The 24,494-nt window shown below is 40.3% G+C and overlaps 4 protein-coding genes across 5 annotated transcripts; 1 reads left to right on the plus strand and 3 right to left on the minus strand.

The window, feature by feature from the left end:
* Positions 1 to 79: 79 nt before the first annotated feature.
* Positions 80 to 5,429, minus strand: LOC143374942 (uncharacterized). The gene is made up of 3 exons (XM_076823524.1): positions 5,203 to 5,429; positions 3,641 to 3,970; positions 80 to 1,801 (listed from the first exon to the last, which is right to left on the minus strand). The coding sequence occupies exons 1-3, from the start codon at positions 5,218 to 5,220 to the stop codon at positions 1,478 to 1,480; spliced, it is 672 nt and encodes a 223-aa protein (XP_076679639.1). The 5' UTR covers positions 5,221 to 5,429; the 3' UTR covers positions 80 to 1,477.
* Positions 5,430 to 9,174: 3,745 nt separating this feature from the next.
* Positions 9,175 to 14,129, minus strand: LOC143374786 (uncharacterized). Of its 2 annotated transcripts, none has more exons than XM_076823228.1 (5): positions 13,989 to 14,129; positions 13,357 to 13,608; positions 11,889 to 12,044; positions 10,304 to 10,714; positions 9,175 to 10,088 (listed from the first exon to the last, which is right to left on the minus strand). In XM_076823228.1, the coding sequence occupies exons 1-5, from the start codon at positions 14,001 to 14,003 to the stop codon at positions 9,738 to 9,740; spliced, it is 1,185 nt and encodes a 394-aa protein (XP_076679343.1). In that variant the 5' UTR covers positions 14,004 to 14,129; the 3' UTR covers positions 9,175 to 9,737. The 2 variants fall into 2 exon arrangements, with proteins under 2 accessions (XP_076679343.1, XP_076679353.1); XM_076823238.1 differs by having other exon boundaries at positions 13,974 to 14,122.
* A 1,469-nt stretch (positions 14,130 to 15,598) lies between these two features.
* LOC143374796 (uncharacterized) lies at positions 15,599 to 20,929 on the plus strand. Its single transcript, XM_076823251.1, has 2 exons — positions 15,599 to 16,892; positions 20,838 to 20,929. The coding sequence occupies exons 1-2, from the start codon at positions 16,096 to 16,098 to the stop codon at positions 20,854 to 20,856; spliced, it is 816 nt and encodes a 271-aa protein (XP_076679366.1). The 5' UTR covers positions 15,599 to 16,095; the 3' UTR covers positions 20,857 to 20,929.
* LOC143374804 (uncharacterized) lies at positions 19,894 to 21,775 on the minus strand. Its single transcript, XM_076823261.1, has 2 exons — positions 20,962 to 21,775; positions 19,894 to 20,319 (listed from the first exon to the last, which is right to left on the minus strand). Exons 1-2 carry the CDS (start codon positions 20,962 to 20,964, stop codon positions 19,948 to 19,950), a joined length of 375 nt encoding a protein of 124 aa, XP_076679376.1. The 5' UTR covers positions 20,965 to 21,775; the 3' UTR covers positions 19,894 to 19,947.
* Positions 21,776 to 24,494: the final 2,719 nt, after the last annotated feature.

Consider the following 24,494-nt stretch of genomic DNA (forward strand, 5'->3'; position numbering starts at 1 on the left):
ACGACGATGAGGAGAGAAAGAGACTGCATTTTGTTTCGTTAGAATATAGAGGGTGGTGGGGAGTAATTGGTCACAGGTGTCGATAGAAGCTTCTAATTTATTTATTCAGCACCTGCGCGTACATATAACATTATATCGAATTATCTATCACTAATAACGTATTAATCGCTATGGGGTCCCTAGTTATACGAATTCGAGACTCGAGCGCCTTAAGCCGCGATCCCACGTGCGCGGGAGCGACGATTATCGAGCTACGTATCAAAGTAACAATCTACAAATATTACACTTACAAGGAGAGTATTTTAGGTGTTCGCCTCCGATCATTTTGATTTTTGGATATGTTGTAGAGGACCGAAAAATAAGAAATACGTATTTTTTTATTTTTACCTGTTTTCATATTTGGGGGGTGAAAGCTGCGTTCAAAGTTAGGGTTGAAAAATCATTTTTGTGGATTTTTGAAAATCTGGTGAGTCAGTCATATTTCGCATTCAGAGACACAAAATTCGTCCATTCACACTATTCCTCTATCTCTAATAGTTCTCGAGATATTCCACAAAAATGATTTTTCACCCCTAACTTTGAACGCAGTTTTCACCCCCCAAATATGAAAACGCGGAAAAATAAAAAAACACGTATTTCTTATTTTTCGGTCCTCTATAACATATCCAAAAATTAAAAATGAAAATACTCTCCTTGTTAGTACTGAAGGATAAGAATTATTTTCATAAAAATTTCAAGCTTTCTAAGGGTTGTTCGACTTACACATTCCGCGGTACACTTTACTGTATAGCAACGCAGACTTTTATTAAGACTTAATAAAATAAATAAAATTAATAAAATATTTCACACAGAATTGAAGCGCTATAAAAACTCTAATTACTCAGAAATGTGCATTCTTAGTGCCTCGCGCTAATTATTAAAGGCCACAGAAGCCTATGGGATCCTGAAATTTGGGGAAAACTTCTCGAGCAAACGTCGCCCTTCGAACGACTGTTCTTGATGTTGAAGCGCGCCAGAAGCGTATCTGGCGCCGCGGATTTGCGCAAGTGGGATCGCGGCTTTACGGTACCCTTATCGTAATACTTTTTGGTATCGCTCGCCGTTCACCAGCGAGATTAATCCTCGATGCGCATCCGCCTCGCGGGTCGCCGTTTTATCGGCGCTTCCAATCGCCATAAATCACTCCTATTGACATAACTAATGGAATCGTCCTTACAAAGGACGCGCAACGGGAACGGCTTTCTCTTATGGCACAAAACGACGCTGACTCAATCGATGCCGATTGCGACGGCCGATCGAACCGGGCGCCCAAGGATCCTCGTTACGGCGCAACCGAAGCTCCCGATTCTCGTTCGCCAGGATCGTAGAAATGGGAACACTGCTTAGCTACCCGGCTGTCGCTGCACTCCGATGGCCGTCGACGGTCGTTCTGTCTGCTTGGTTAAAAGCAAACGCGCGATCGGGGAGAAAGGTGGCCTCAGTAAACTGGTCGCCGTTCCTGGGAAGGTTTCCAGCCGGATGGGTAGCGGTGAATTTGATTCCTGCCGCGTTGCTGCCTCTTCGCTATCTGTTGCCTGTAGACGAACAGCGGTCTGAAGACCTTCGAGTCCTGGGCGTCTAGGTCGTCCGTGTCCCCGTTTGCTCCATCGTTGGATGCTTCCTTCGGCTCCGCCTCGATGGATCTGGCTATTCGGGTCTCCGTAAGCGCTGGCGCCTGGCCACTCGCGGGCAATGGGAGTCGCACCCTTTCGATCCGACCGTTCGAGTCGAGACTCTCCTTGGATTTCCCGTACGCCTCGATCTGAGAACAGTTTTGGGGATTAAGGGCTTTGCGGACGTTGGGTGTTGCCTATTTTGGGGATGCGCCATTTTTGGGATGCTCCACTTTTGGGAGTTCGGGTAGCTGGGTTTGGGAAGGGATGAAGGGAGACGGGGATGCTTGAAATTGGGATTGGAATGTTTGGAAATCCTTGGAATTGAAGGATGGAAATTGAGATGAATTCGAAAGGGTTAGGGATTCTTCAGATTAGGAATTCTTGGAACTGAAATTTAATTAAATAATTTTAACTTAAATTTTGTTGGGAACTAGGATTAGATACCCTATTATAGAAATGATTTAAATTGAATTGACTAATAAATGTTGATCATTAAAATTAACAAATGTGGCGGCTTTATAATTTATTTAGAGGATTTTTTTAATTAATTGATAATCCGCGATAGGAGTAACTATTATAAACTTTATGTATTGCTGTTTGAAGAATTTATTAATATATTATTTTTCTAATATTTTATTGAAATAATAATTCAAGTCAAAATGTAGATTATTATAGGTTTCATGAATTACATTAAATTAAATTTTTGTATAAATTATTTTAATATAGTTTTGAAAGTGTTGAGGATTCTTGGAACTGAAAGTGTTGCGAAGTCCTGGGATTGGAATTGAAATGGGCTGAGAGAAGCTTGGAATTCTGCGAATTGCGAGTGGAAATGTATGGAAATTCTTGAGAATTCTTGGAATTGAAGGAGGTTGAGAATGCCTCGGATTGGAATTCTTCAAATTGGGAGTGGGAAAGTTTGGGAATTTTTGGAAGTGGAATTGGAATGAACTGAGAACGGTTGTGAATTCTTCAAATTGGGAGTGGAAAAATTTGGGAATTTCTGGAAGTGGAATTGGAATGGACTGAGAACGGTTGTGAATTCTTCAAATTGGGAGTGGCAAAGTTTGGGAATTTCTGGAAGTGGAATTGGAATGGACTGACAACGTTTGGGAATTTTTCAAATTGGGAGTGGAAAAGTTTGGGAATTTCTGGAAGTGGAATTGGAATGGACTGACAACGTTTGGGAATTTTTCAAATTGGGAGTGGAAAAATTTGTGAATTTCTGGAAGTGGAATTGGAAAAATTTGGGAATTTCTGAAAGTGGAATTGGAATGGACTGACAAGGGAACATCCCGAACCCGGAATTTCAAAAACTTCTGAAACTTTGTGAATATACAGGGAATTTCCTCCTCATTCCAACTCAATTTTTGTTTGTTGCCCAAATTCACTCTAAGGGGGTGTAATTGACCGCTGAAAACCCAGTTATCTTCCGATTTTGTGTTATAACTCGTGAACCGTAAAATAATTTTTTCACCAAATGATAGGTCTAATTAAAAGAACTAATATTATCTTGAATTTTTTTCCCTATCTCTTACAGATTGCGAGTTACAAAATAAAATCGGAAAATAGCCGAATTTCCAGGGGTTAATTCGTCAAAAATTGCGTTGTAATCAGGAGGTAATCCCCTATGTATTCACAAAGTTTCAGAATTTTTTGAATTTTCGGGTTCGGGATCTTCCCTTGTGAGAACGGTTGGGAACTCTTCAAATTGGGAGTTGAAAAGTTTCTGAACTTTTGAGATTGAAAAGTGTCGCTGGAAATTCCTAGGCATCGAAACGATTGAAGATTCTTAGAACGCAGAAGTATTCTTAGTTCAGAATACTGGAGCTTCGGAAGCGTTAAACACACTCAGAATCGGAAAGAATTAAATCTCATAGCGATAAAAAAAAAATCGATAATAACCAAGGCACAGTAAGATTCGCGAAATGAGATTACAAGAAAAGTTACAGGCTTACAGAAACACATTTTCAGTTTCTACGTACTGCTCGAGCAATTCTGGACCCAGATTCCACCTCTTCTTCGGATTCCTTCTGCAGCTTTCTCTCGACGCGACCACTCTTCGCTAGAATCTTCGCCGGCATCCCGTAAAGACGGATTCTAGGGTGATCCTCCTCAGAGTTGATGTGAATCTTCTCTACCTTCCCATCGAACCCAGTTTGATTCTCAATGTGCAGCCTCCTGGTGCGACTATCCTCTCTAAACTTCCTTGGAAGCCGAACTGGAGTATCTTCAGTGCTTTCGATGGAAGCTGGATGCTCCGCGAGCGGTCTTCTCGCAGCGTTTAAGTCGAAGGAAAAAACCAGACAGAGAATCTGAAAAAAAGGGGAGAAAAAAAGATGAAGAAACTTGAAATCAAATAAAGTTCTTTAAGGGGGAAGCTCTATTTAGGACGCTAGGAATAAGGTGATACTGGGGATTTTTTTTCTAAGAAACTGTTAAGCGGATGTTTTCCAAACTTTCAGGGTATTTTAGTTCACATTCAAACGATAAAAATTAATTTTTTCGATACAAAGTGTTCGGTAGAAATGGAGATATAGATAATTCTTGATTTTTACACGAAAAAATCACGCGAAAAAATCAGGATTTCAACTTTAAATAGCCGCCATTTTGTTTTAAATTAATATTTCGGAAAATTATCCCCGTCAACCTGAGGTTATATTAATATACTAACGAAATCTTTTTTATTTTTTGATTTTAGATAATCTGGTTCCGAATGGCAATGCTCACCGCGAAACCAAATTTTTAAAAATGCTTCTTGGATGTCGCTTGTTATTTTATTATAAACCTAAATATTTTTCTACGAAAAAATTACCAAATGTTCTTTAAACGTTGCTCTTTTAAACGCAAAAAGTTCTGTAAAAATATACGCTTCCGCTTCTTCAAAAAAAATTCACAAATATTCGCCTCTTTTCGGCCGCCTTAGGTACAACCCCTTAATCCAGAGAAAAGCACGCGTTACTCTGAAACATTTTTTTCTTCAAATTACCACTTCACATTTTGCTTCAAATTATTGCTTAAAATCAAGAAGTGGTGAATAGTGCAGAAGTCAAGATGTACAGAAATCACTTTTCTTTCACTATACTTGCATATCTTCCTAAACACACTCCACGTAGCTCAAAATTTAAGCTTCAAAAAATCTTAATATACAAATCAGCAAGTGTTTGTGTGCTTTTCTGTCGCCTAAAAACTTTCAAACTGCAAACTCTGAGGTCACGAATTATGTTAAGCCTAGCTAATCCAGACAAATATGACTATTTTCACAAAAAAAAAAAAAAATAAAGAAATACAATTTTTCAAAAAAATCAGAATCTAAATTTAATCTTAAATAAGCCGAATAGCAAAGCTAGTTATTGTTAAATTAAAATCAAAATACGAAACTTGCAGATACAATTCTCTGTCACTATACTGTATGCATAATCGTTTCACCACCAACACAGTCTACATAATCGAGAAACGAAAGTTTCTTTGAAAAATCATCGCCAATTGAAATCAGGGGGTTGAAATGGTTAATGCTACTTTCGCAGCACTGTACGCGTCTCCTTACCATCAGTACGGTCCGCATGGCGCCGAGTTGTTGGTGCGAGTTCGCGCAGGATGATCGTCGGAGCGGTTTCAGTTCTCGCCGAGACTTAGATCGCGATTGAGGGAGCAGATTGACCGAGCATCGGTTATATACGTAGCAGTCGTTTATGATCCCGAGGAACGCAATTAAGCCCGGCACTCCGTCGCGGCCGGCGTGCACGGTTGCCCTGCAGAGGGGGGAAATGAAGTCCTGTTCGCGGTAAGAGTGCCGTCGGTGACGAGAAGTGAGTCACCTTCGCGAGCTCTCCTCGACGGTAGGAAGAGAAGCAGGGTTCGTTTTCCTTCTTTCCATTCCTCCTTTTCTTTCGCTTCCACGCGGGAACAGGCTTCGGGTTTCAACACCTTGGATTCCGCGACGCTGGGCGAGTGCCGTCAGCGTTCCCTCGACCTCCGAATCCCTGGCAATCCGATAGCGGTATCGTTTGTAGCTTCTGCGACTTAGTTCTATCGCCTAGCTCCCCACTTTTCCCTCCAAGACAACTGCGGGGCCGCGTTTTTACTCCGAGAATTTTATCGCGCTGATTTTCCGGGGAAGAAAACGAGCTTTTCATCGGAGAAGATTGCGCGTCGCATTAGAAATTGAAATAGTTGATCTGTGAATTTCTCTATCAGCTCTACTCGCTGGATCTCGTTTTCTTATTCGCTTAGATCTCCGGTTAGCTTTCTTAATCGCTCGTTAACCGCGAAAGTGCGAAGAATCCGGTTAAATATTATAGTTTATCGAGCGTATAAATAGCTAGGCTCTTCGCGCCAAAAATAGACGGGTTTAAAATTATCCGCGGCGTTGAGAAATAGACGATCCTTTAAATAAGACATTAAGATATTTATCCTGCGGCGATTTAAATATCGATGTAGAGTGTATTGGTGAAAATTGAGTAGATGCTATAATTTAATTGTACAATAAATTGATGAATATTCTCAGAGCGCTTCCGCAATGTTTGCTGCAATTGAGGGGCCCAGTGGAAATTTATTATTATTATTATTATTATTATTGGAAATTAAACGGGCATTGCCCAATACAAAGCACAGTTACAACGACGTGGTAGGATTTTCCTGACACAATAGCTTCCAACTGAAAGAGGAACTACTACCGGGAAAGAAGTCGACATAGTCTGCAGAGGAGCTAGCACTGGACATTAAGCGATTCATTGGGTGAAGTGACCCATATTTAGATTTGAATTTGCGGTATACGAAAGTGGCCTTTTTCTGAGACATCTGGTAGGAGCATATAGATCAACGAGTTCCAGTAGTGCAGAACAATTAATTTCACTCTTTATGATCTTAAAAAGAAAGGTCGTGTCCGTTACAGTTCAGCGCGCAGAAAGCGTTGTCGTATTAAGTTTAACAAGCATCGATGCAAAATCGCGATCCCAGACAGGCCTGTGAGTGTGTAATTTATATTCTGCAAACCGCAGAAACCTACGTTGCACCCAGTTGAGTATTGTGAATCAGGCACAGCGTTTGATAATTTAGAAGAAAGCAGGTTGAAGGGAAAATTGTAATTATTTTAAACGGTACTCGAGTTAGATGGTGAATGACAAGTAGCATCAAATTTTAGCTGAAAAATTGATTTCGTTAGGTCACATGGCATGGGCCTCTTTTCCAGTAGAAATTTATTTCTTCTCAGCGTGAAGGAAATTTTAGTGAAATTACACCGCGTTGCAGGAACGAATTAATGGTACAAAGAGGCGCAGATTTATTTATGCAAATGTGGCATGCGTCTGTTTTCCGCCGGGGGTCTAAATTTCAAATCGCTGCGCCGTTCTCGACTACCTACTCCCGTTTCAAAGTGTCCGCTGTTTCCTTCGCTCGGCATATTCGTGCACTTGAATTAGCACACCGAGTCGAAGAATTTCCCCATGCATTTTTCACGCGCCAGTCACCGTGTTCGGCAGGTGTTAAACGTCCACTCACTGATCGTTAAACAATCGCGCGCACCCTGGCGTTTGGCGGGCATATGGCGGGTGTCTGTTGACGGTCAGGATGAATGGAATAGATCTCGAGAGGTGAATCACTAGCTATTCCGCCCGCGGGCATTAATGTCGCGTTAATCGATGTTCCTGATGCCGGTCGGGATACGTTCGTGGAAAACTGGTTCCTGATCGTTCGTCGAACACCATCGACTGGCGCAAACATCGTTAATCTCTGCGGATATCTGGATTTCGATTGCCGATCGTCGGAGGGAAGGAATGTAACGTGGGTGCAGGTTGAAATGCTAGCTTAGATCGGGAGAATTATTTGTAGAATGCAGTAATAATTGATTAGAATTGAAATTTGCCGCGATTCTCTGTCGTAATTCCTGTCTCTTGCGTTCCAGGCACAGCATTCCGCGGGGAAACGTCGATCTTAGATATGAAATTATACAGGGTAGAGCTGGAAGTGTCGAATAATTTCGAATACGGATAATGCATTCGAATAATTTGGGGTATTCGAATATTCGAATAATTCGGAGCGATAAAATTTCGGATTGCACTGAATAGGAATATATAAAATTATAATTTTCCCAAAAATTAATGAAACTTTAAATTTATCGTTTAAAAAAAAAATTGCAAAGGCAAAGTGTGAAGAAATATTTCATGTTCAGATTACTATTAATCTGAAATTCGATCGCTCCGAATATTCGAATACTACTAATTATTCGAATATTCGAATCTCAAATTCGAATAGTACTAATTATTCGAGTATTCGAATCTCAAATTCGAATTCTTTGATATTCGAATACTACTGACTGTTCGAATATTCAAATCTCAAATTCGAATTCTTTGGTATTCGAATACTACTAATTATTCGAATAGTCGAATCTCAAATTCGAATTCTTTGGTATTCGAATACTACTAATTATTCGAATATTCAAATATCAAATTCGAATTCTTTGGTATTCGAATACTACTAATTATTCGAATAGTCGAATTTCAAATTCGAATTCTTTGGTATTCGAATACTACTAATTATTTGAATATTCGAATTTCAAATTCGAATATTACTAATTATTCGAATCTCAAATTCGAATACTACTAATTATTCGAATATTCGAATCTCAAATTTGAATACTACTAATTATTCGAATATTTGAATCTGAAATCCGAATTCTTTGGTATTCGAATACTACTAATTATTCGAATATTCGAATCTCAAATTCGAATACTGCTAATTATTCGAATATTCGAATCTCAAATTCGAATAGTACTAATTATTCGAATATTCGAATCTCAAATTCGAATTCTTTGGTATTCGAATACTATTAATTCTTCAAATATTCGAATCTCAAATTCGAATTCTTTGGTATTCGAATACTACTAATTATTCGAATCTCAAATTCGAATAGTACTAATTATTCGAATCTCAAATTCGAATAGTACTAATTATTCGAATCTCAAATTCGAGTAGTACTAATTATTCGAATATTCGAATCTCAAATTCGAATTCTTTGGTATTCGAATATTCAAATACTCAAAAAATACAGGGTGTCTCACCAAACATTATCATCAACAATATTTCTGCTATATTTAAAATTTGAAATTAATTTAAAATTGCTGTTCACTTAACTCACCTGATATCTCAGGTGATAAAGTTAAGTGCAACACCCTGTATACAGAGTTCAGTAATTACGTCGAAGAAATTGCGAACTATTTTGTAAGTTTCAGATGCGAGGAAGAAGCTTTGATAAATGTAGATCGGTTAACATTCTTGTTTCTACTTTAACAGTTATTTTAATTTAGGCCGTTAGCTCGCAGTAGATGCTCGGACTGCCCGCCATTTTCAATTACCGCTGGATGCCTATCCTCCGATTTTTTCAGAATTCTGAGAAACGTATGATCCAGGGGTCCGAACCTGTTTGTTGGGACATTTTTCTAAATTCTGAAGCGTATAATCTTTACCAATAAATCATTTAACGCTGCTTCGCTACGCGATGACAGGAAGTGGCACGCTCAACTGTATTTCCGTCCATCGATCGAGGTCGAGTAACAGGATTAACGCTCGTTTATTCAGTAGAAACTAAGTACAACGTGGATTATAAATAAAGTCGCATATCAAACTGTCTCCTCGCTAAAAAACAACGCAACGAAAGACACAAACGAAAAAGTCATACACAAAACTTCGAACACTCGAACAGTGGCGCACCCACAAGGGGTTGGGTGAGAAAGGGCCCCTAGCATCCCCCAAAGAAAGAGAAAAAATCAGACTAACGTAACCACGACTGAAATAATCCAAGAGCTTTTTAAACAGGAGAGAAAACTAGATTTTATTCCCTAAACAAATTTTCACAAAATATTTTAAGGCGAAAATATTTGTATCCCTAAATATAAATCCTAAGTGCGCCATTGCATCGATTATATCCCCTCTCAACTAAAATCAAATACTAACACCACCTTCCATTTATCAAAAAAAAAACAAGTACAATAAAATATCCCTCTCGATTCTCCATTTTAGAATTTTCTTCTTTCATCGTCACAGCTTCATCCACCCACAAATTCACCTCTTCTTCTCCACTCCTCTTCAGTAGTCCTCGTACCGCGATCTATAATACCCGCGTCTGGGATAATAATCGTAATCCCGATTGGGTCTGTACCCGTATCTCCTATTGCTGCTGTCTTCGCGGTACCTGGACCTCTCCTGGGACTCCTGTCGATACCTGAACAGCGGCCTGAAGATGAGGTCCTCAGCGACGTCCAGGTCCCCGGTCGCCTTCAGGTAATCCACCCCATCGTCCGGAAAAATGGGCCCGACGATGCCCCAGCGTGGGACCACGACCGGCGCCAGGAGCATCTCTTCAGCAGGGAAGTTCGGCGCCGCTTGCTCCGGTAAGAAGGAGACTGGCTCGGTGCCTTGCGTCGACGGCGAGGGCGCCTGAAAGCAGGGATATTCCTCCATAGACAACCCTTTCATCCCCCTCTTCCATACCCTAGCTCGCCAGTTTTATCCGCGGCGGTTCCCCGACGCTTTGAGAAGGAGCTGAAGAAGAAGACGAGCGCGCGAAGCTTTGCCAACTCTGGTTTACTCGCTGCCACCTATATTTCCTCCGTCCACCCTTGCGCGTAAGGGAGATTCCCCGATGGATTTACCTCCGACGAAGCTGAGGGCAGCCAGTTGCCGGGGTCGACCGTCAGGGACGTTTGCTCGACGTACGATTGGACCTTGCTCTGGATCCTGTCGCTGTTGTCCTTGAGGAGCTGCACCTGGCTCTTCAGGGCGCCGTTGTTCAGCGTGCTCGGCAGAATGGCCACGATCGGCGCGTTCACCTTGCCTTTGTCAACGCTGGACGGGTCGATGACCGCGACGATGGGGACCGTCATCTTCGTCGGCTCGACCTCCGGCGACGGTGCGTCACGGCTGATGGTATCCTTCAAGAATTCGGTCTTGCGTCTGTCGGCCACTGGCATCGAGCGCTCGGTAATCTCCAGCGAGGATGATGGCGGCTGGTTGTTGCTGGGCGGTCCACTTTCGGTTTCTTGGAAATCGGGGGACGCGCTGATCTGGGAATTAAATGGGGATAATTGATGAGGAAGGCTTCTGTGCTTGTGCCAAGCGGTGGTGAAGTCTCTGCTGCGCATGCGCGAACAGGAGACGGGAAAGTAGGACTTCTGAGAGAATTAAGGCTTTTGAATTGGGAATTCGACAGTGCTCTGGGAATTAAATATGAATAATTAGTGAGGAAGTCTTCGGTCGTGGTAAAAAGCGGTAGTGAAGTCTTTAGTGCGCATTAGGGTGTATTTGGGGTATATTTAGGGTGTATTTGAACTTTCGGGAAATATATTTTTGCGAATTTCGAGCACAAATTTTCAGGAAACATTCGTGAGATATCAAACACTGAAAGTAGGATTTTTTTTATCTTTTTCGCATGTTTCGGTATATTCCCCCCCTTAAATGTTTAAGAAATAGTCCTCGAATATAAAAAGTCCATTTTTTCTTCGCCTTTATAAATAAAAAGCGTTCTAGAAGCATTTAAACTCTCAAAATTTGAGAGAAGAAAGTTGTTTCTTTTTTCAGTTTTTCGGACTTTTCTTTAAAAACCGTTTGTCGCACGAGAAAAAGTAATAGAACATAAAAGATGCTCCTTGTCTGGATCTACAACTTTTGTTTGACATATTTTTTGATTTAATAAATAACTCGGAAGATATTATATAAAATCGACTTCGCGAGCTGTTAAATAACGATTTAAATGTTTAAGGACTCAGGGGCCCCCTTTCCCGTTATCCAATTGAGCTCAAACTTAACACGATTTTTTTTTTAATTATTTGCAACTATTCTGGAGGTGTCCCGAAGAAAATCTTGAAAAAAAATTTTGACCAAGATCAAATTAGAGCCACCCTAGCGCGCGTGTGCGAATAGGGGATGGAAAAGTAAAAATTCTATGGGAATAGGGGCGATTGAATTCGGGATTTGACAGTCTACTTACTATTTTAATTTCGCGATTTTTGTTTGGTCATGGCTATTGCGTTGGTATGCGTATAAAGGAAGCGTTAAACGATAATGTTTAAATTCCTAGAGAGAAGAATTCCTTGAGGTAAATAAAGATTTAAACGCGGAATCTTGCAATGCGAATATTGGATTCCTGTTTCCTTGCGCAATCGACTCGGCGTCGATGTGCTTTATCGTAAATAGAGATCTGAGTGGATGGTACTCGTTGATTGAATCCCGATTCTCTACCTCGGACGTGTATCCATCCACGTCGCTTTCGAACAACGACAGGTCGTCAGGGGAAGAGGATTCAGCCTCAGCTTGCTTGGCTTCCGTGATGTTCTTTCGAACGTCCTCGAGGTTCTCGGTCGGGACCACAAGTAGGTGCTCCCGTTTCGTGAGTATCTTCAACAGAAATCCACGCGAATTAAACAGAAACGTAGTATATAATAATCTCTTTCTCCTGAGTGACCTTGGTAACTCCAAAGCTCCCATCTTTTTTAAACTTCCCAGATTTATGGGGAACCTCGATAGAAGAATTAGACAATTTTTTCCTTCTATAATTTTCGAGATAGTTACACAGGAACGTAGGAAAACTCACATCAACCCTTAAGGGGTGTTTTCACTCTGAAGAACCAAAAAGTAGCAGAAGAGAATTTCGGTTCCCTACGAATCTGCTTACTTTCGAAAGTATCAAATAGATCTGAATTTTAGAGTTGCAGAAGTTGAATGTGGATTGAAAAATTTCAGGGCAATAATTGGAGCGTCCTCCGCATTTCGAAAGCTTGCGACAACTTGGGGAATACTTCTAAAAAATATATAACTAAAAAAAATAAATAAAAATAAATAACAATTTGGAATGTTTGCAAGGAACACTATTCAATTGACGATGGAATCGCGCAGATTTTTTTATATAGATCGAAAGGATATGTCACAAGGGTCGCAAAAATGTAAATTATAGATGCTCTCAAAAGCTGGCCTGACCTTGAAAAATCAACACAAGTGAAACAGGGGGAAGAAGAAAAGTGAGGGGAGGAAAGAGAATGACAAAACTGTCTTTTCTAAATTAATTAATTTTATTATATGAAAATACATTATAATAAATGAACGATCATAGATTAATGATAGATAACAATTAGAAAAAATTAATGATAATACTAATGAAATCACAACAGTGATTGAAGCAATAATAAATTTCACAATGACATCATTAGTATTGTAATTTATTATCATTAATTTTTTCTAATTGTTATCTATCATTAATATATTATCATTCATTTACTATAATATATTTTAATATACTAAAGACAATTCATTTTGAAAAAAAATTTTTGTCATTCCCTTTCCCTCACTTTTCTTCTTCCCCCTGTTCCACTTGTGTGGATTTTTTAAGGTCAAACCAGCCTTTGGGAGCATCTTTGATTTACATTTTTGTGACCTTTGCGACATATATTTTCGATCTATATAAAAAAATCTGCGCGATTTCATCGCCAATTGAATATTGTTCCTTGTACTTCAATGGCAATCGCATGAAATAAAAATTTAGGAAGCAACCTCCACGTATAAACCTCTAATAAAAAGAGCAGCTTGTTCCACGAAGCTTGCTCTACAAAATGTACATTTAGAAAACTTAAATTAATAATGTGGCAACCACCTGCGAAGTCGCAACTCTAAATAAAAGAAGCTTAAAATTACGTCACTTCTTATTTCTACGAACCGTGTTTGGATCGCTGGCGGGCATTATGTAAACTTTCTTCTTAACGACCAGCCCATTTAACGACCCATTGCTAGCTGCCTGATGCACAGCATCCTGCACAACGGGATCCTGAACGACAGCAGCGATGGTTTCATTTGTATCGCGCGGCGTCGGTGGTAGCAGGCCCTCCAGGTCCTCAGGGGCCAAGGGTTTCGCTACCGAAACATCTCCATAAAACAGGATCAGGTAAAAGAATAGTTGGGCCGTCACGATCTAAAATCAAAGACACAATTATTCTAGCAGTGAAAATTCAGACTTGAAACCTACCAAAACAAGTAAGTCCTTATTTTACTCTCCAAAGGACTCTTCCTTCTTTGGAAGGATTTAATTATCTCTACACAACAAATTCCCCTTTTTCCGCGACAAATAATTCCTTGAAATAACTAGCCCTTCCTTTCTCTGTTTTACCAAATAACTCGGGAAGTGAATTTTCACCTGTGATTTTTAATAAAGGACCTTGGGAGAGCCAAGGAGACCTTACGAAAGATCTTAAGTTCGTGATGCAACAAGGTACAAATTGAATGTATGTTACGTAATAGTCTAATGCTTAGAACATCGGTTTTGATATTAGCGTTTACACTGTTCCTGGGTACCATTTTGTACTTCATCCCCTCGACGTCAGTTTTCCCAGGAGAGTTGCCTCGAAGTACTGCCGCGGCGAATCTTCTCGAATATTCCGAATTCGATCGAAACTTCACCAATGCCTGTTCGTGTCTGAGCAACGATAACGGTTCGTTTCGCGTTTTATACCGGGTACCGAATGAATTATCGTCGCCCTGCTAACAGACGTGAGCATCAACCTTGCGGTACACCACTTCGGCCGCGGGTGCACACCTTGAACCTGTCGCATCTGCTTCAATTTGCTGTTTGCTCTTTCCCAATCGTAGCAAGCCTGGGCGCAAAATACCCGCTTCGTTCTCATTTATTTTAGGAATTATTGTCACTTCCTGATATGCATTGCTTGTGCTGTCGTTCGTGCGACAAGTGGCTACAGACTTTTTTAAGCTGCTGCTGTGATTAAATCTTTTTGGGTTTTCGGTTTCGTAGGAGATACGTGCTTTCTTGTTAGCACTGGGTGGTTTGTGAATAATAAGTTTCTATAGTTTTCTGTACTCCCCACCCTTTCTCTTTGACACTCTGGTGCAAATTTTAGTATTACTTGGTGCAGATAATGAATCTCAGGGTTAATCGAAACGGATTTTAATCAGGATGAAATTAGTCAGATGGCTGCAATAATCGGCTGTTTTTGTAAAGGATCCACACCCACTTTGTTAGAATTTGAGTATAATATTTATTTACTTTTGAGTATAATATTTCTGTTATTTTTAGTATAATATTTATCTAATTCTTGAGTATAATATTTAGTTATTTATTTTTGAGAATAATATTTATTTACTTTTGAGTATAATATTTCCTTAATTTTTAGTATAATATTTATTTAATTCTTGAGTATAATATTTCTTTAATTTTTAGTATAATATTTATCTAATTCTTGAGTATAATATTTATTTTTTATTTTTGAGAATAATATTTATTTACTTTTGAGTATAATATTTCCTTAATTTTTAGTATAATATTTATTTAATTCTTGAGTATAATATTTCTTTAATTTTTAGTATAATATTTATCTAATTCTTGAGTATAATATTTATTTAGTTATTTTTTAGAATAATATTTCTTTAATTTTTAGTATAATATTTATTTATTTATTTTTTAGAATAATATTTATTTAATTCTTGAGTACAATATTTCTTTAACTTTTAGTATAATATTTATCTAATTCTTGAGTATAATATTTATTTAGTTATTTTTTAGAATAATATTTATTTACTTTTGAGTATAATATTTCTTTAATTTTTAGTACAATATTTATTTAATTCTTGAGTATAATATTTCTTTAATTTTTAGTATAATATTTATCTAATTCTTGAGTATAATATTTATTTAGTTATTTTTTAGAATAATATTTCTTTAATTTTTAGTATAATATTTATTTATTTATTTTTTAGAATAATATTTATTTAATTCTTGAGTACAATATTTCTTTAACATTTAGTATAATATTTATTTAATTCTTGAGCATAATATTTATTTATTTTTGACTGTAATTTATTTACTTATTTTTGAGAATATTTCTTTATGTTTAAGTGTAATATTTATTGACTCTTGAGTATAATATTCAGCTTTAGTCACCAACGACAAGATCTATGAAAATTCTTCGCCAACGAAGATACTGCTCACTAAAAGCACGGCAGCGTCTCTAATACATCCTCCAACGCAGTCTTCAAGTTCCGCAAGTCTCCAGAAATTCCACTCCTCGAAGTACCTTATTAGAATATTGAATCTCCTTAATTGCAACTCGACTGTCAATCGCCACTAACCAGTAACCAAACCAACCCTCCTATTCCATCACCTATATTTGCAAAGATCTCGAAGAGTTCCCCTCCCCAGCGACGCAGTCCCGGCTACGCAAAAATCATTCTAGATCGATGGAATCCTCCGAAACTAATGCCACAGTTAGTGCCGCGCTAACAGCACCGAGATGTTTAGCGATCGACTTAGCAGCTGCTTCTATAGCTGCTTATAAAAGAGCGTCTGCTTCCTGGTCCCTTAGTTCTCCATAGACACTCGAATACCTCGCATCGTCTTCAGCGGTCCATACCCAAAATCCAGCCGCAAGCACTGACAAACAAAAGAACAATGGGACCCCCAGTTCTCTTCCCCAGCTTGCTCCTCCTGCTTGGAATCACAGAACGCTCCCTATGCAGCGATTTCGATCCGAGGTCAGCATGGGCACCGTCGCAACCTTCGACTGAGTCTATATCCGCCACAGATACCAAGCTTGCAGCTTCTGCAACAGAAACTACCGAGGGAGCCAAGTTCTACCCACCCAAGCAGGACTTCGCTTCGACAGTTCCTGCCAAGGAGCCCCCCAGCTCCACAGAAGTTCAACGCGAACTCGAAGCAACTTCCCCCGAGGAATCTCCAATATCTGAGAACCCCGCAGTAGAAGCAGCCTCTGCAACGACAAACTCCGTCGACGGGAAGCGAACTCAAGCTACAAGCCACGCAGGAGATAATAAAGACGGGAAGCACCCATTGATCGTTGACCTAGGAGCCCTTCAACACCTTCGCCTCAGGCGCGACGACACGCAATCCTCGAGCACACCAGACCCCGACGGATTCGTTGAAGGTGACGCGGCTGGCCAGCAAGAACCAGCTGCGCAGGATCCGGAAGATTCGGAGAATTCGCAGTTTCAAAATGGTTTGGTATATTTGTCCGACGTGGATGGTGATGACATAGGTGAGACTGAGGACTCGGTGAGCTACGCGCTGGAGCCCCCCGATCAGTTGGAGTCTTCTGAAACTCTGGCGGAATCAACGGACGCTGAGCTTCGGGAGGAAAGGGACGCGAACTCCGAGATCTTCAAAGGTGTCGAGCAGAGGCACGGCAGGGTCCTTCGCGACTGGTATCGGGGCCCGTCGATCAGAAAGAGGTACTGGTCCAGTCAGGAATACCAGCCGAGACGTAGCTTTGTAAGGATCCCGGTGTTCCCAGGGAAGTGATGGAAGGGACTAGGGCGATGTCTGTGAAATTGAATGAAATAAACGGTTTGGCAAGAAGGACGAGTTGCACGTTATTACAAGACGTTTATTTAACGAGGTCGCTCGACCGAGCGCTAGAAAAAGAAATCGTATCACAAGCACGGTTCGTTTATATTTAGAGATTACATCAACGACGTCGTTGTTGCTATCGACATAGTTTTTCAGCCTCGTCGACATCGTTCTTCTGTTGCTTTGGTGGGTAGCTCTTCAGAGGTTCTTACAGCTAGGGACTTACATTGCCGTTCATAAGTATCAGGACGCCTGTCGCATTCTACGGAAAACGTGATGTTTGGTGGAGATAGACTTCACTGATTTTAATTTAAAATAACAAATAGTTAGGGTTACCATAAGTCCCAGTTTTCTTATTTCTTGATTTCTCGTGGAATTCTGCGACGAGAATTTGAAGAAGAAAATTTTCTGTTAAGAAAAACCTGCCTTTCGTTGTATGTCATTTTTTAAATACTACAATAAAAGTACTCCTTTCTAAAGAGATTTCGTTCCGTCCCTTTTTTTCTTTGTTTACCTCTACCGGTTTGCTGGTGAAGAGATATAGTAACCCTGTCTCAAACGAAGCTAAATTTGTCGGAGTTCTTCGGTAAGTTTAGAACGTCTCTCACGATTATTTCACACAGAGTGAGGTGTCCTGATACTTATGAACGGCAGTGTATATCGGCTTATAGTACGATGATTCTATCACTCTCGCTTTCATCCTTCCACACAATGTTATAGTTAACAAGTCATTCGGTTCAACTAGTAGAAAAGAAACTGTACAAAACTGTACTGTGGTATAAGTTACGAGTTCTAGGGCTTCTACGTTACAAAAGATCGACTCATAAGGGGCTTGCGCTGGCCTCCAATCACCGATGAATTAAACGCAGGGGAGCAGTACTCGAAATTTGGAGAGAAAATCGAGTCTATTATGGCATAGCGCAGAACATTTCCAACCGGAAAATTCTGAATTTAATGGAACTTACAAGGGAACATCCCGAACCCGGAATTTCAAAAACTTCTGAAACTTTGTGAATATGTAGGGAATTTCCTCCTGATTAGAACGCAATCTTTGTTTTCTGCCCAAATTAATCCTTGGAAATTCGACTAATTTCCGATTTTGTGTTATAACTCGCGAACTGTAAGAGATAGAAAAAAAGTTTCAAGACAAAAGTTACTTCTTTTAATTAGATCTATCATTTGGTAAAAAAATTATTTTACAGTTCGCGAGTTATAACACAAAATCGGAAAATAGCCGAATTTCCAGGGGTTAATTTGGGCGGCAAACAAAAATTGCGTTCTAATCAGGAGGAAATTCCCTATAAATTCACAAAGTTTCAGAATTTTTTTAATTTTCGGGTTCGGGATCTTCCCTTGTTAGTGTGAATGCAAAGTATATTGGATTTTTTATTTTCTGCGGAACTTCACTCTGAGGGGTTGAAATCAGTCCCTAAAGTCATCGCGTTTTTTTTTTAAAATATAACTTTGTAACGCTGCGAGATATGACAAAACTTTGAATAGAAGAATTGTTGGGAATTTTATGCTCTGCCATACTAACGGAAGAAAAGTATTTTTTTATATTAAAGAAATGGATGTAACGTTATAAGTTCGAGGGTTGATTTCACCTGTTCAGATTGAGTTTCTGTAGAACAGAAAAATTCCTCCTTGCATACTCCAATGTGCTCTGCACTCACGCGAAGTTTCATTGAAGTCAGAATTTTTATAAGAACGAATCAAGTTTGATTTTTTTGCGATTAGTCGTTCCAGAGTAGTTGGGCTTAATTTTCTCACCAAATTTTGATTACTGCATCCCGTTCTTTTGATGTATTAGTATGGGCATAAAATTTGAGCCAGATCAGTGATCCGAACTTCCTGCACCTCCCCCGTTAAAGAATTATTAAGCGTCCTAAAGTGTCGAGGGTGTTTTTGTTTTGCTCCAGGAACGATTTGTTGCTCCCGTTCGCCTCGGTGACGACTATTATTTGCTCGTCGAATTAGCAGCCTCGCTATTTATGCTCGTTGACTAACGAGGCACTAAGTGCCGCAGCCTTCTGGAAGACCCGTTCACTTCCGGCTTCGACGATCGCCTCCTCGTCGAGCACAGTTGAAAATTCTCATATCTCAGTCACGGCACAGTTTTCGTGAAAGCTGAGGAATTGCGAGTAGAATACAGCCCGAGCTTCGTCTTCCAGGCGTTGCAGAGACAGTCGGCAACCGGGAGAACAGGGGTCGAGAAAAGTTTGAGGAGTTGGTTGCGTTTAAATTAATCTTCCTTCGAGGATCTTAGCGTCTCGAGTTGCTCTGAATTCTCATAGAATCTTACGAGTTTTCAAGACTCCAGTAGGTCCTTTGCAGTCTTCAGATCACAAGGAATTCTAATCTCGGCGCCTCAGGCTTCGTCTTCAAGGAGAAAAGACGTTGAGGGGGATGTTGGTTGACTTGCCTCGACTTTCCTTTGAGAATCTCCAGTTCTCAAGCGAAGAATAAAATTAAATCTTGAATCCTTGAAAGTTCCTCTTCCAGGAGTCACAGGAACTAATGGCAGTTTAAAAAAAGAGAAATTGCGGGGACTCTGAGTCCCTCGAATTCTGTATAAATCTGTAAGGATCTTACACTATCAAAGGATTGCTTCCTAAGCACTTCGTTTCCTTCACACGTATGCAGGAATTTCGCTCCCCAAATGGGGACTCATCTGCCTAAATTCTTCTTCGTACTTCCTTCCAAAATCTCAGCCCTTAAATATCGAAAAATTCTAAAACTATTTCTTCATCACAGTTCCCTGAAACTCCATCCACTCCTTCCAAAACTCTCCACCTCTTCTCTCGAACAGAAATGGGCCTTAACTCCCTGCCCCTATGAAATAATTAAACAGTACTCTTCGCGCTCTTTGGTCTCCAAAGTCACTGTCCTTTCGCGCCGACAGGTTGTCAAAGATTCTCAGCTATAGCCATCGATGACTCAGAACTGATTCCTGCGTCGGATCGCGTCCCTGACTCGTTGCCGGTACGCTAATTGCTGTCGATAGACGAACAATGGCCGAAGAGCGTAGGTACCAGCCGCGGTTTCAAGATCGTCCTCATCCGCCACCTTCGCGCTGCGCTTCTCCATTGGATCGCTAGCGGAAGCCTCTTCTGCGCTGTTCAAATTGCTGAAGAGCAACGTGTACACCAACGGGGTTGACTCTTCTTGTGGCTGACTGGCGATTTCAGTATGCTCCTGCTCCTCGAGAATCGGTGCTTCAGCGAGAGGATCGGAGCTCCCCTCAGGCCTGAGCGGAAGCGCGACGGCGCAGCCGACGAGCGCCAGGAGGAAAACGATTGTGCTTGGTGCCTGGAAGGGAAAGATTACGGATTTTGTAAAATTTATTAATAATCGTGTCAGTGGCGCACGCGGGATTTAATTTCGGGGGCAACCGAGATGAACGGGTACAATATATTCACTGCAAATTCAGTAAAATTCTTTAGGTGATTATAAAAATTTATTTACAGAATAAAATCTAGTTTTCTTTTTACAAAGAACCTTCCTTGGGAGTGCCAGGGCTCTTTGCCCCTCCTCCCTGTGGTTGCGCCACTGAATTGTGCATTATTAAGTTTCATGAAGTCTACTTTGAATTGGATTGATGCCTCACGGAGGGTTGAGAGTAAAATTGTTCATCATTATTGAATAGCTGTTTTTTTTTTTGTTAAATTTGCACTGTTTAGAGTTTAAGTGTTCTTCGGTACTACCTTGCCACAAAAGTGTCGCTCGGTTATTTTCATTAGCCAGTGTAATTTATGAAACGACGAGTATTTTCAAATTTATATAATCGCCTTTAAGTGTCTCATTTCTTTTGGTATTTTTTTATATAGAGACCTCCATGGAGTTTGAGTCGCGAGTACGCCCTGCACAGCACTACCCAGAAGCACTAGTTCTTCAGCGCCCCAAAACGATGAAAAATTCCCAAGAGTAAGCAGCAGAATTTCTTAAACTTACCATTTTCGTATCTGGTTCGAAGCTTCCTTCCCCCGTAGCAAAGGCGATTCTCCTTTCTCAGAAGCTGAGGAGCCTTCGGTGTCGCGGTACAAGTGGCCGGGATGGACGGAGCAGTAAAAAGAAGCAAAGTATCTCTTGCGAATAACAGCGAGACGTCGAGCTCGAAGCGTTCTGCACTTTAAGGACGGCTGGTGGACACGTTGGTACCGCTCTGTGGCAAGTTTATGCCCCGGGTGGGCATCCTTGCAGCATTTATACGAAACAATGACGTCAAACGGGAGCACGCTAATCGTACAGTGACGTTTCGACGGCAGGTGATAACTGACCTGGTAAATTAGAAAGATGGATGCGACACCCCAGCTACGTGCAGTCCTCCTGCGTTGCATCCTAAATCGGTAAACGTCTCTTGTTTTCCTCGGTACGAGGACGGATCATGGTCACGCGCAAAAGGTCGCGACGCGTGACCACGAACCACGCGAGCGTCAGTTTCGCTGATCCAGCGGGCGGAATCTCGTTTACGCTCGTTTAAACGACCGTGAAACCGTTCCGTGCGCGATTTAACCCGACAGAGCTCGCGATGGGTCAGGGAGACCCAGACCTATTCGCTTTTAGTTTTTTATTAGAAATGGTAGCAGGTCGGAAAGTTGCCCTTCGCGGTTTCTTTCCGAATTGCTTGTCGTCTGAAGTGACGACGAGACTAGTCTCTCAAAAGGTAAGATTCCCAGCCCGGAAAATCAAGAAAATTATGAAACTTTTGGGTTTGGAAAGTTTGAAATTTTACGAAAAATTATGAACATTTTTTTTTACCGCATAAATTTATTCTAAGAGGGTGAAATTAACCCCTCAAGATTCGGCTATTTAGAGATTTTACGTTATAACTCGCGAACTGTAAGTTACCAAATGATAGTCCTAATTAGAAGAAGTAACTTTCGTCGGAAAACTTTTTTTCTATCTCTCACAGTTCGCGAGTTATAACACAAAATCGGAAAACACCTAACCGGAGTTTCGGGGTCAATTTCACCCCCTTGGAGTGAATCTGGGCAACAAAAAATAATCCGTAGTACACAACTAAGTATATGAACCAGTGAAAGCAACAACGGACTAACCCACGTTGAAAATTTTTTTTTGCCTGTTTTATATGATTACTAGAGCCTATTGGACTACATTATTACTACTAACTCAATTTCGAAAAAATGTGGGTTAGTCCGTTGTTGCTCACACTGCCTCGTATATCCTCTACACATCCCCAAAGCTTCTTAACCCTCGGTTGTCACCCTGGGTCAAAATTGACCCTGCGATTTTTTAAGCAAAAACCTGTCGGTACTCTTATCGCTTCAATTTTTTTTTAAGCATGATGCCACTTTAAATGTCAACTTTCAACGATGGGCATATATTCTACGACGTTCAAACTTTACCTGGGAATTTTTTAGACTTAATTTAACAAATAGTTTTGAACTAACATCTATCTGAAAAATGACTAATCGATTGAAAATTGTTAATCTTTTAAATTTCCGAGTTGTGGCTGTTCCCTTGTCAGTTTAATTGGCAGTAAACGAAAAAGCTTGAAGAGTGGTGATGGTGAGATAATTTTCGAAGAAAGTAGATACCGATCGTACATGATGCTGTTAAGCATTGTTACACATTATATTAATGTATGACTCTTAGAAAGCTTTATTATTTTCATTAAAAAAAGAACAACACAACACCTCGAATTTTATTGCGTTATATGACACGATTAAATATAAGGGTACTGATAGCGCAAATGTAAACGTGTAACAACATCTAACAAGTAAATTTCATTTCGAGAAAATGCTCTAGCGACAGGAAATTTGTTTGTCAAGTGTCTAAAAATGGATATGAGGCTCATTGTCAGTGTGAGAATTGGCTGTTCTGAAAATGAGCGCGAGCTTTGTCGGGTTGACACGGTGATCGCATTCAGGGGTCCGTTTCTTCGCGCAGTGATTCATCTTTCAGGCTGACGCGGAAGATGGGACCCAACAGAATCGGCGAGATTACGCAACGGTGACTCCGCGCTGGCGTGCTCCAACGAGATGTCCCTTAAAACGCGGCTGTTTGCGGGAAATTCGACGATGTCACGCGTAGCGGAAGGTGTGACTTCGCGAAGTAAATAATTTAGTAGGCGTGTGAGATCAGTTTGAGTTGGGGCTTCCGCCGCTTTGGCTGTAGTTAGGTGCTCCTCTTCAGCTAGCTTGAAGTTAATTTTGAAGCAGGGATTCCATGGCGTTGTGGCTTCAGGTGTTCTTGCAGAGACAGTTGACTTATCTGTGGGACTTAATTCTTGTTAAGCAGAAATTTGATGGCCTCGTGAAGTTACATCTTTTCTTATCAGAGACTTAGAGTTTTCGATTTAACCGTCACGTAGGAATTTAGATTCTTCTTGCAGACGCTTCGCTCCCTTTCGAAGTTTCAAATTTTAATTTCACATTTCGTGTATGGTTGAATTCCGTGTAAAGTTCGTCGTTGGAGGTTTAAACGCGCGAGGGACGGGAACGGGAAGAAAAGAAAGGAACGGAGAGGAACTATGCGCTCTCATCAAGATCCTACCTTACCTTCCCCAAAAATGGTGGTACAGTCGCACCAGAAAGTAAGTTGACACTCTTTAAAATCGCATAACTTTTTTAAAATTGGTCCAAACGACTTCAGTTTTTTTTAGAAGCTAGCGGAATTAGTTTTCTAGGAGACGTGTTTCGTCGTTTTGAAAAAAATTGCAACTGGTCGGAATAGCGATGAAAATAGTGAAGGTTGTTTTTTTAAAAAAAAAATTCTGAGCCTGTAATGAAAATTCAAAAAACCCGTTTGTAGATCGAAGTAAGTTGTACACATGCTGAAAATTTCATCTAAATCGGTTAACGTTGCTCTGAGCTACACACGTTTTAAGATCGCAGAATAAGGGCGAAATTCGTGAAATTCCCGAAATCAGCGATTTTTTTTTAATTTTCATTACAGGCTCATAAAAAAAGTTTAAAAGACAACATTTACTATTTTTTTTTACCATTCAGACCAGTTGCAATTTTTTCAAAACGACGAAACACGTCGCCTAGAAAACTAATTCCGCCAGCTTCTAAAAAAAACTCAAGTCGTTGGACCAATTTTAAAAAAGTTAGGCGACTTTAAACAGTGTCAACTGACTTTCCGATGCGACTGTATGTAACATTATTTACCCAGCTAAATAAATCTACGCCTCTGTATCCAATTAAACACGTGACTTGTGTCAACATCGAACAAAGAATGATCCAAGAAATCGCCCGTTTTTGGTCCCAGGATTTTCGAATTGAATTTTCTGCCAAGTGATACCTTATGATGAGATATCAATCGCAAGAAATTTTCAAGTTCAGGCGACCATCAGTTTCCGAGATATAGGATGTCAAAGTTAAAAAATCAGCGACGTTTATTTTTCTTGATTTTGATTTTTGGAAATGCTGATGGATACACGTTACATACCTACATCATTTTTAGCAGTCCGAGCACCACTTTCACACGTGCAATAATATTCTGTGATTAAGGTTTCAATT

Source organism: Andrena cerasifolii, chromosome 1, assembly GCF_050908995.1.
Source record: "Andrena cerasifolii isolate SP2316 chromosome 1, iyAndCera1_principal, whole genome shotgun sequence".
Taxonomy (NCBI): Eukaryota; Metazoa; Arthropoda; class Insecta; order Hymenoptera; family Andrenidae; genus Andrena; species Andrena cerasifolii.

Bases quoted from the DNA above. Each gene is read 5' to 3' on its own strand.
- LOC143374942 (XM_076823524.1), bottom strand. The intron at 1,802-3,640 runs GTACGTAGAAAC...AACTGTTCTCAG, and splicing joins GGTCCAGAATTGCTCGAGCA to ATCGAGGCGTACGGGAAATC.
- LOC143374796 (XM_076823251.1), top strand. From the start codon at position 16,096: ATGGGACCCCCAGTTCTCTTCCCCAGCTTGCTCCTCCTGCTTGGAATC.
- LOC143374786 (XM_076823238.1), bottom strand. From the start codon at position 14,003: ATGAAGTACAAAATGGTACCCAGGAACAGT. The intron at 12,045-13,356 runs GTTCGTAGAAAT...TTTCTGTTGAAG, and splicing joins CCGCCAGCGATCCAAACACG to ATACTCACGAAACGGGAGCA. The intron at 10,715-11,888 runs GTAGAGAATCGG...TTTAATTCCCAG, and splicing joins TGGATGGATACACGTCCGAG to ATCAGCGCGTCCCCCGATTT.